At 44.6% G+C, this 12290-nt stretch overlaps 1 protein-coding gene across 3 annotated transcripts in view; it reads left to right on the plus strand.

The window, feature by feature from the left end:
* LOC137519286 (cytochrome P450 2B19-like) overlaps window positions 1-12290 on the plus strand; it is a 192227-nt gene that overhangs the window by 58317 nt on the left and 121620 nt on the right. For 2 of the 3 annotated variants that reach the window (XM_068238223.1, XM_068238224.1), the window contains exon 3: window positions 7230-7392. The exons of the other annotated variant lie outside the window; for it this stretch is intronic. In XM_068238223.1, the coding sequence (XP_068094324.1) occupies window positions 7230-7392 (163 nt within the window). The remainder of the gene's footprint in view (window positions 1-7229; window positions 7393-12290) is intronic. 3 annotated transcript variants of the gene reach the window in all.

Genomic DNA, 12290 nt, shown 5'->3' on the forward strand with positions numbered 1-12290 from the left:
GGGCGGAGCTTAGCCGTAGCACAGCAAATATAGCCAACTATGACCATTAAATAATAAATGCAGCAACAGTTACCCCAGACACCAGAAAATAAAAACGCAATTTGTGCAACATTTCAGCAGAAATCAAACGCAATTAGGGCCACATTTCAGCAGAAATCAAACGCAATTTGGGCACATTTTCAGCAGAAATCAAACGAAATTAGGGCACATTTTCAGCAGAAATCAAACGCAATTTGGGCACATTTTCAGCAGAAATCAAACGCAATTTGGGCCACATTTCAGCAGAAATCAAACGCAATTTGGGCACATTTTCAGCAGAAATCAAACGCAATTTGGGCCACATTTCAGCAGAAATCAAACGCAATTATGGCACATTTTCAGCAGAAATCAAACGCAATTTGGGCCACATTTCAGCAGAAATCAAACGCAATTTGGGCACATTTTCAGCAGAAATCAAACGCAATTATGGCACATTTTCAGCAGAAATCAAACGCAATTAGGGCACAGTTCAGCAGAAATCAAACGCAATTAGGGCCACATTTTCAGCAGATATCAAACGCAATTAGGGCACATTTTCAGCAGAAATCAAACACAATTAGGGCACAGTTCAGCAGAAATCAAACACTATCAGGGAACAGTTCAGCAGAAATCAAACACTATTAGGGCACAGTTCAGCAGAAATCAAACACTATTAGGGCACAGTTCAGCAGAAATCAAACACAATTAGGGAACAGTTCAGCAGAAATCAAACACTATTAGGGAACAGTTCAGCAGAAATCAAACACTATTAGGGCACAGTTCAGCAGAAATCAAACACTATTAGGGCACAGTTCCGCAGAAATCAAACACTATTAGGGCACAGTTCAGCAGAAATCAAACACTATTAGGGCACAGTTCAGCAGAAATCAAACGCAATTAGGGCACATTTTCAGCAGAAATCAAACACTATTAGGGCACAGTTCAGCAGAAATCAAACACAATTAGGGCACAGTTCAGCAGAAATCAAACACAATTAGGGCACAGTTCAGCAGAAATCAAACACAATTAGGGCACAGTTCAGCAGAAATCAAACACAATTAGGGCACAGTTCAGCAGATATCAAACGCAATTAGGGCACATTTTCAGAGCTGCAAAAAGAAAAGAATTTACTCACCCGGCACTGGCAGAAGTCTTCTCTCCCCGTCTCCTCTCCTGGCCAGCTCCTCAGGGGCGCAGTTCCCACGGAGCTCCTTCCCTCCTCCAATCTCCCGCGCTGATTGAATCAGGGCTACGGGAAGATGGCCACCCGAAGCCCTGTACTGGAGACAATCTCCAGAGCAGGGCTTCAACGGCGGCCATCTTCCGGTAGCCCTGCCCTACTCTGCTCTGCCAGCCCCGCGGGTCTGCGGGAAAACAGTGACGTCACGCCGACGTCACTGAGCCGCCGAGGCCCCTACGATCTTGAGGCCCCAAGCGACCGCTTGGTTCGCTTTATGCCTCGCGGCGCCCCTGGCCTGTCTGGCCTGGCTGGCAGTGGTGAGGCAGGGGCTCTGTGGGTGGCTGGGTGCTGCTGTCAGCGGTGAGGCAGAGGCTCTGTCCTCTGTGGCCGCAGGCCTGCAGCAGTGCTATGTGAGGCAGAGGCCCTGTGGGTAATACTGTCAGCGGTGAGGCAGAGGCTCTTTCGCGCCGTGCCGAAAGATGGATTTGGCCATGACATTGTATGGGCGGAGCTTAGCCGTAGCACAGCAAATATAGCCAACTATGACCATTAAATAATAAATGCAGCAACAGTTACCCCAGACACCAGAAAATAAAAACGCAATTTGTGCAACATTTCAGCAGAAATCAAACGCAATTAGGGCCACATTTCAGCAGAAATCAAACGCAATTTGGGCACATTTTCAGCAGAAATCAAACGAAATTAGGGCACATTTTCAGCAGAAATCAAACGCAATTTGGGCACATTTTCAGCAGAAATCAAACGCAATTTGGGCCACATTTCAGCAGAAATCAAACGCAATTTGGGCACATTTCAGCAGAAATCAAACGCAATTTGGGCACATTTTCAGCAGAAATCAAACGCAATTTGGGCCACATTTCAGCAGAAATCAAACGCAATTTGGGCCACATTTCAGCAGAAATCAAACGCAATTTGGGCACATTTTCAGCAGAAATCAAACACAATTATGGCACATTTTCAGCAGAAATCAAACGCAATTAGGGCACATTTTCAGCAGAAATCAAACACAATTAGGGAACAGTTCAGCAGAAATCAAACACTATTAGGGAACAGTTCAGCAGAAATCAAACACAATTAGGGCACAGTTCAGCAGAAATCAAACACTATTAGGGAACAGTTCAGCAGAAATCAAACACTATTAGGGCACAGTTCAGCAGAAATCAAACACTATTAGGGCACATTCTCAGCAGAAATCGAACGCAATTAGGGCACAGTTCAGCAGAAATCAAACACTATTAGGGCACAGTTCAGCAGAAATCAAACACTATTAGGGCACATTCTCAGCAGAAATCAAACACTATTAGGGCACAGTTCAGCAGAAATCAAACGCAATTAGGGCACATTTTCAGCAGAAATCAAACACTATTAGGGCACAGTTCAGCAGAAATCAAACACTATTAGGGCACAGTTCAGCAGAAATCAAACACTATTAGGGCTCAGTTCAGCAGAAATCAAACACTATTAGGGCACAGTTCAGCAGATATCAAACACAATTAGGGCACAGTTCAGCAGATATCAAACGCAATTAGGGCACATTTTCAGAGCTGCAAAAAGAAAAGAATTTACTCACCCGGCACTGGCAGAAGTCTTCTCTCCCCGTCTCCTCTCCTGGCCGGCTCCTCAGGGGCGCAGTTCCCACGGAGCTCCCTCCCTCCTCCAATCTCCCGCGCTGATTGAATCAGGGCTACGGGAAGATGGCCACCCGAAGCCCTGTACTGGAGACAATCTCCAGAGCAGGGCTTCAACGGCGGCCATCTTCCGGTAGCCCTGCCCTACTCTGCTCTGCCAGCCCCGCGGGTCTGCGGGAAAACAGTGACGTCACGCCGACGTCACTGAGCCGCCGAGGCCCCTACGATCTTGAGGCCCCAAGCGACCGCTTGGTTCGCTTTATGCCTCGCGGCGCCCCTGGCCTGTCTGGCCTGGCTGGCAGTGGTGAGGCAGGGGCTCTGTGGGTGGCTGGGTGCTGCTGTCAGCGGTGAGGCAGAGGCTCTGTCCTCTGTGGCTGCAGGCTTGCAGCAGTGCTGTGTGAGGCAGAGGCCCTGTGGGTAATACTGTCAGCGGTGAGGCAGAGGCTCTGTGGGTGCTGTCAGTGGTGAGGATAGGGCCCTGTGGCTGGCCTGTCTGGCAGTGGTGAGGCAGGGGCTCTGTGGGTGGCTGGGTGCTGCTGTCAGCGGTGAGGCAGAGGCTCTGTCCTCTGTGGCCGCAGGCCTGCAGCAGTGCTGTGTGAGGCAGAGGCCCTGTGGGAAATACTGTCAGCGGTGAGGCAGAGGCTCTGTGGGTGCTGTCAGTGGTGAGGATAGGGCCCTGTGGCTGGCCAGGCTGGCAATGGTGAGTCAGAGGCCCTGTGGGTGCTGTCAGCGGTGAGGATAGGCATACCTCCCAACATTTTGAGATGAGAAAGAGGGACACTTAAGCCACGCCCCTGCCACACCCCTTATCACGCCCCATCACACCCCTAGTCACGCATACCATAAAGATTTTCTAAGAAAAATATGTGGTTTTATAATTCAAACCACACTGGTCCTTTCTATCCTGGTTCATTTTCCTTCATATTAACAATTTAAAATTAGTAATATATCAATTTAAAGTATCTCCACAGTATATGTAGCCAGGTGTATAGGTGTCCCCAGTAGATGTAGCCAGATGTATAGGTCTCCCCAGTATATGTAGCCAGGTGTATAGGTGTCCCCAGTAGATGTAGCCAGGTGTATAGGTCTCCCCAGTATATGCAGCCAGATGTATAGGTCTCCCCAGTATATATAGCTAGGTGTATAGGTCTCCCCAGTATATGCAGCCAGGTGTATAGGTCTCCCCAGTATATGCAGCCAGGTGTATAGGTCTCCCCAGTATATGCAGCCAGATGTATAGGTCTCCCCAGTATATATAGCTAGGTGTATAGGTCTCCCCAGTATATGCAGCCAGGTGTATAGGTCTCCCCAGTATATGCAGCCAGATGTATAGGTCTCCCCAGTATATATAGCTAGGTGTATAGGTCTCCCCAGTATATGTAGCTAGGTGTATAGGTCTCCCCAGTATATGCAGCCACGTGTATAGGTGTCCCCAGTATATATAGCTAGGTGTATAGGTGTTCCCAGTATATATAGCTAGGTGTATAGGTCTCCCCAGTATATGTAGCCAGGTGTATAGGTCTCCCCAGTATATGCAGCCAGGTGTATAGGTCTCCACAGTATAAGCAGCCAGGTGTATAGGTCTCCACAGTATAAGCAGCCAGGTGTATAGGTGTCCCCAGTATATGCAGCCAGGTGTATAGGTCTCCCCAGTATATATAGCTAGGTGTATAGGTGTCCCCAGTATATATAGCCAGGTGTATAGGTCTCCCCAGTATATGCAGCCAGGTGTATAGGTCTCCCCAGTATATGCAGCCAGGTGTATAGGTGTCCACAGTATAAGCAGCCAGGTGTATAGGTCTCCACAGTATAAGCAGCCAGGTGTATAGGTGTCCCCAGTATATGCAGCCAGGTGTATAGGTCTCCCCAGTATATGCAGCCAGGTGTATAGGTGTCCCCAGTATATGCAGCCAGGTGTATAGGTGTCCGCAGTATATGTAGCCAGGTGTATAGGTGTGCCCAGTATATGTAGCCAGGTGTATAGGTGTGCCCAGTATATGTAGCCAGGTGTATAGGTGTCCCCAGTATATGCAGCAAGGTGTATAAGTGTCCCCAGTATATGCAGCCAGGTGTATAGGTGCCCCCAGTATAGCCAGGCATATAGGTCTCCCCAGTATATGCAGCCAGGTGTATAGGTGCCCCCAGTATATGCAGCCAGGTGTATAGGTGCCCCCAGTATATGCAGCCAGGTGTATAGGTGCCCCCAGTATATGCAGCCAGGTGTATAGGTGCCCCCAGTATATGTAGTCAGGTGTATAGGTGCCCCCAGTATATGTAGCCAGGTGTATAGGTGCCCCCAGTATAGCCAGGTGTATAGGTGCCCCCAGGAAGGGAGGCAGCCAGTGAAAGGGAGCTGGTGGCAAAGCGGCGGAGAAGGGGGGGAAGTCTCCCCCCCCTTCCCTCACCTTGGTGCTCCCTTTCCTGGCTCTCCCTTCCGGATCAATGTGTCCCATCCGATGGCTCAGCGGCAGAGTGATAGCGGGCGGACAGGACTTACCGATGCCCTTCCAGCCGGCAGAGGGAGCTGTGATCTGTGCGCCGCTAGTCTGGTCTTGAGTAGACCAGACTTGCGGCGCACAGATCACAACTCTCTCCGGCGGCTGCGTAACAGCGGTAAGTCCTCCCCGCCCGCTGTCAGCCGCTGCGCCATCGGAGAGAGAGACACATTAATCCGGAAGGGAGAGCCAGGAAAGGGAGCACCAAGGTGAGGGAAGGGGGGGGAGACTTCCCCCCTTCTCCGCCGCTTTGCCACCAGCTCCCTTTCACTGGCTGCCTCCCTTCCTGCGCAAACAGTCCGCCCCTGCGTCTGACCCCCCAGCCAGCCGGGACACTGGGGGGTCATAGCGGGATGGCGGGAGAGCCCTCCCAAATCGTGCCAGTCCCGACGAAAACGGGACGGTTGGGGACTATGGGATAGGGCCCTGTGGCTGGCCTGTCTGGCCTGGCTGGCAGTGGTGAGTCAGAGGCCCTGTGGGTGCTGTTAGCGGTGAGGATAGGGCCCTGTGGCTGGCCTGGCTGGCAGTGGTGAGGCAGGGGCTCTGTGGGTGGCTGGGTGCTGCTGTCAGTGGTGAGGCAGAGGCTCTGTGGGTGCTGTCAGCGGTGAGGATGGGGCCCTGTGGCTGGCCTGTCTGGCAGTGGTGAGGCAGGGGCTCTGTGGGTGGCTGGGTGCTGCTGTCAGCGGTGAGTCAGAGGCCCTGTGGGTGCTGTCAGCGGTGAGGATAGGGCCCTGTGGCTGGCCAGGCTGGCAGTGGTGAGGCAGGGGCTCTGTGGGTGGCTGGGTGCTGCTGTCAGCGGTGAGGCAGAGGCTCTGTCCTCTGTGGCTGCAGGCTTGCAGCAGTGCTGTGTGAGGCAGAGGCCCTGTGGGTAATACTGTCAGCGGTAAGGCTGGGGGCCAGGGCCCTGTGGCTGGCCTGGCTGGAAGTGCGCTACGCTGACGCTCTCTCCTACCTACCCAAAGCTAAACCCCAAAGCGTCAATAACGCGCATTCAGGTAGTTATAGTCCCGAACCACGTGACCCGCTCGGCCAATCACAGCGCGAGCCACGCGTTCGGGTGACCACTCGGCCAAGTTCGGTGCACGCTCAACCAATCACAGTAGGGGGGAAGAGTTGGAGCAGCGAGGCCGAGCAACGTCACAAACACCATGCGGTGTTCGGCTGTGTTCGACTCGAACCCGAATGGCCCATTATTCGGGGAATAACGAATAGTGTTGAACACTGTTCGATCAACACTACTATCAATCTGTGGCATGCTGTGACGTAGTGTGCAGCGATTGTCACTATAGATTCTTTCTCTCAGTCTGTGGCATGCTGTGACGTAGTGTGCAGCGATTGTCACTATAGATTCTTTCTCTCAGTCTGTGGCATGCTGTGACGTAGTGTGCAGCGATTGTCACCATAGATTCTTTCTCTCAGTCTGTGGCATGCTGTGACATAGTGTGCAGCGATTGTCACTATAGATTCTTTCTCTGTCTGTGGCATGCTGCGACATAGTGTGCAGCGATTGTCACCATAGATTCTTTCTCTCAGTCTGTGGCATGCTGTGACATAGTGTGCAGCGATTGTCACTATAGATTCTTTCTCTGTCTGTGGCATGCTGCGACATAGTGTGCAGCGATTGTCACTATAGATTCTTTCTCTCAGTCTGTGGCATGCTGTGACATAGTGTGCAGCGATTGTCACTATAGATTCTTTCTCTCAGTCTGTGGCATGCTGTGACATAGTGTGCAGTGATTGTCACTATAGATTCTTTCTCTCAATCTGTGGCATGCTGTGACATAGTGTGCAGCGATTGTCACTATAGATTCTTTCTCTCAGTCTATGGCATGCTGTGACATAGTGTGCAGCGATTGTCACTGTTTTTATCTTATTTCTGCATCACAGCTCAGCCAGAAGTATGGATCGGTATTCACAGTCTGGAAGCTGACGGAGCCCGTGGTGGTCCTCTGTGGATATGAGACGGTAAAGGAAGCTCTGCTGAACCATGCTGAGGAGTTCAGTGACCGACCAGTGATACCTTCATTACATGTTCCTACCAAAGGATACAGTAAGATTCCTCCTGCATCATAATCAGTATAGAGTATCTGCATTCTCTATGAAGGCTAAACAATCCTATGTACACCCTCTGTGATAAAGCTAAACAATCCTATGTACACCCTCTATGATAAAGCTAAACAATCCTATGTACACCCTCTATGATAACACTAAACAATCCTATGTACACCGTCTATGATAACGCTAAACAATCCTATGTACACCCTCTATGATAAAGCTAAACAATCCTATGTACAAGCTCTATGATAAAGCTAAACAATCCTATGTACACCCTCTATGATAAAGCTAAACAATCCTATGTACACCCTCTATGATAAAGCTAAACAATCCTATTTACATTCTCTATGATAAAGCTAAACAATCCTATGAACAACCTCTATGATAAAGCTAAACAATCCTATGAACAACCTCTATGATAAAGCTAAACAATCCTATGTACACCCTCTATGATAAAGCTAAACAATCCTATTTACATTCTCTATGATAAAGCTAAACAATCCTATGAACACCCTCTATGATAACACTAAACAATCCTATGTACACCCTCTATGATAAAGCTAAACAATCCTATGTACACCCTCTATGATAACGCTAAACAATCCTATGAACACCCTCTATGATAACACTAAACAATCCTATGTACACCCTCTATGATAAAGCTAAACAATCCTATGTACACCCTCTATGATAACGCTAAACAATCCTATGAACACCCTCTATGATAACACTAAACAATCCTATGTACACCCTCTATGATAACGCTAAACAATCCTATGTACACCCTCTATGATAACACTAAACAATCCTATGTATACCCCCTAATGATAAAGCTAAACAATCCTATGTACACCCTCTATGATAACACTAAACAATCCTATGTACACCCTCTATGATAACACTAAACAATCCTATGTACACCCTCTATGATAAAGCTAAACAATCCTATGTACACCCTCTATGATAATGCTAAACAATCCTATGTACACCCTCTATGATAAAGCTAAACAATCCTATGTACACCCTCTATGATAACGCTAAAAAATCCTATGTACACCCTCTATGATAAAGCTAAACAATCCTATGTACACCCTCTATGATAAAGCTAAACAATCCTATGTACACCCTCTATGATAAAGCTAAACAATCCTATGTACACCCTCTATGATAAAGCTAAACAATCCTATGTACACCCTCTATGATAAAGCTAAACAATCCTATGTACACCCTCTATGATAAAGCTAAACAATCCTATGTACACCCTCTATGATAAAGCTAAACAATCCTATGTACACCCTCTATGATAATGCTAAACAATCCTATGTACACCCTCTATGATAAAGCTAAACAATCCTATGTACACCCTCTATGATAACGCTAAAAAATCCTATGTACACCCTCTATGATAAAGCTAAATAATCCTATGTAAACCCTCTATAATAAAGCTAAACAATCCTATGTACACCCTCTATGATAACACTAAACAATCCTATGTACACCCTCTATGATAACACTAAACAATCCTATGTACACCCTCTATGATAAAGCTCAACAATCCTATGTACACCCTCTATGATGAAGCTAAACAATCCTATGTACACCCTCTATGATAAAGCTAAACAATCCTATGTACACCCTCTATGATAAAGCTAAACAATCCTATGTAAACCCTCTATGATAAAGCTAAACAATCCTATGTACACCCTCTATGATAAAGCTTAACAATCCTATGTACACCCTCTATGATAAAGCTAAACAATCCTATGCACACCCTCTATAATAAAGCTGAACAATCCTATGTACACCCTCTATGATAAAGCTAAACAATCCTATGTACAACCTCTATGATAAAGCTAAACAATCCTATGTACACCCTCTATGATAAAGCTAAACAATCCTATGTACAACCTCTATGATAAAACTAAACAATCCTATGTACACCCTCTATGATAAAGCTAAACAATCCTATGTACACCCTCTATGATAACACTAAACAATCCTATGTACAACCTCTATGATAAAGCTAAACAATCCTATGTACACCCTCTATTATAAGGCTAAACAATCCTATGTACACCCTCTATGATGAAGCTAAACAATCCTATGTACACCCTCTATGATAAAGCTAAACAATCCTATGTACACCCTCTATGATAACACTAAACAATCATATGTACACCCTCTATGATAAAGCTAAACAATCCTATGTACACCCTCTATGATAAAGCTAAACAATCCTATTTACATTCTCTATGATAAAGCTAAACAATCCTATGAACAACCTCTATGATAAAGCTAAACAATCCTATGAACACCCTCTATGATAACACTAAACAATCCTATGTACACCCTCTATGATAACACTAAACAATCCTATGTACACCCTCTATGATAAAACTAAACAATCCTATGTACACCCTCTATGATAACACTAAACAATCCTATGTACACCCTCTATGATAAAGCTAAACAATCCTATGTACACCCTCTATGATAATGCTAAACAATCATATGTACACCCTCTATGATAAAGCTAAACAATCCTATGTACACCCTCTATGATAACGCTAAAAAATCCTATGTACACCCTCTATGATAAAGCTAAATAATCCTATGTAAACCCTCTATAATAAAGCTAAACAATCCTATGTACACCCTCTATGATAACACTAAACAATCCTATGTACACCCTCTATGATAACACTAAACAATCCTATGTACACCCTCTATGATAAAGCTCAACAATCCTATGTACACCCTCTATGATGAAGCTAAACAATCCTATGTACACCCTCTATGATAAAGCTAAACAATCCTATGTACACCCTCTATGATAAAGCTAAACAATCCTATGTACACCCTCTATGATAAAGCTAAACAATCCTATGTACACCCTCTATGATAAAGCTTAACAATCCTATGTACACCCTCTATGATAAAGCTAAACAATCCTATGCACACCCTCTATAATAAAGCTGAACAATCCTATGTACACCCTCTATGATAAAGCTAAACAATCCTATGTACAACCTCTATGATAAAGCTAAACAATCCTATGTACACCCTCTATGATAAAGCTAAACAATCCTATGTACAACCTCTATGATAAAACTAAACAATCCTATGTACACCCTCTATGATAAAGCTAAACAATCCTATGTACACCCTCTATGATAACACTAAACAATCCTATGTACAACCTCTATGATAAAGCTAAACAATCCTATGTACACCCTCTATTATAAGGCTAAACAATCCTATGTACACCCTCTATGATGAAGCTAAACAATCCTATGTACACCCTCTATGATAAAGCTAAACAATCCTATGTACACCCTCTATGATAACACTAAACAATCATATGTACACCCTCTATGATAAAGCTAAACAATCCTATGTACACCCTCTATGATAAAGCTAAACAATCCTATTTACATTCTCTATGATAAAGCTAAACAATCCTATGAACAACCTCTATGATAAAGCTAAACAATCCTATGAACACCCTCTATGATAACACTAAACAATCCTATGTACACCCTCTATGATAACACTAAACAATCCTATGTACACCCTCTATGATAAAACTAAACAATCCTATGTACACCCTCTATGATAACACTAAACAATCCTATGTACACCCTCTATGATAAAGCTAAACAATCCTATGTACACCCTCTATGATAACGCTAAACAATCCTATGTACACCCTCTATGATAAAGCTAAACAATCCTATGTACACCCTCTATGATAAAGCTAAACAATCCTATGTACAACCTCTATGATAAGGCTAAACAATCCTATGTACACCCTCTATGATAAAGCTAAACAATCCTATGTACACCTTCTATAATAAAGCTAAACAATCCTATGTACAACCTCTATGATAAAACTAAACAATCCTATGTACACCGTCTATGATAAAGCTAAACAATCCTATGTACAACCTCTATGATAAAACTAAACAATCCTATGTACACCATCTATGATAAAGCTAAACAATCCTATGTACACCCTCTATGATAAAGCTAAACAATCCTATGTACACCTTCTATAATAAAGCTAAACAATCCTATGTACAACCTCTATGATAAAACTAAACAATCCTATGTACACCCTCTAAGATAAAGCTAAACAATCCTATGTACAATCTCTATGATAAAACTAAACAATCCTATGTACAACCTCTATGATAAAGCTAAACAATCCTTTGTACACCCTCTATGATAACGCTAAACAATCCTATGTACACCCTCTATGATAAAGCTAAACAATCCTATGTACACCCTCTATGATAAAGCTAAACAATCCTATGTGCACCCTCTATGATAAAGCTAAGCAATCCTATGAACACCCTCTATGATAACGCTAAACAATCGTATGTACACCCTCTATGATAACACTAAACAATCCTATGTACACCCTCTATGATAACACTTAACAATCCTTTGTACACCCTCTATGATAAAGCTAAACAATCCTATGTACACCCTCTATGATGAAGCTAAACAATCCTATGTACACCCTCTATGATAAAGCTAAACAATCCTATGTACACCCTCTATGATAAAGCTAAACAATCCTATGTACACCCTCTATGATAAAGCTAAACAATCCTATGTACACCCTCTATGATAAAGCTTAACAATCCTATGTACACCCTCTATGATAAAGCTAAACAATCCTATGCACACCCTCTATAATAAAGCTGAACAATCCTATGTACACCCTCTATGATAAAGCTAAACAATCCTATGTACAACCTCTATGATAAAGCTAAACAATCCTATGTACACCCTCTATGATAAAGCTAAACAATCCTATGTACAACCTCTATGATAAAACTAAACAATCCTATGTACACCCTCTATGATAAAGCTAAACAATCCTAT

Source organism: Hyperolius riggenbachi, chromosome 5, assembly GCF_040937935.1.
Source record: "Hyperolius riggenbachi isolate aHypRig1 chromosome 5, aHypRig1.pri, whole genome shotgun sequence".
NCBI lineage: Eukaryota > Metazoa > Chordata > Amphibia > Anura > Hyperoliidae > Hyperolius > Hyperolius riggenbachi.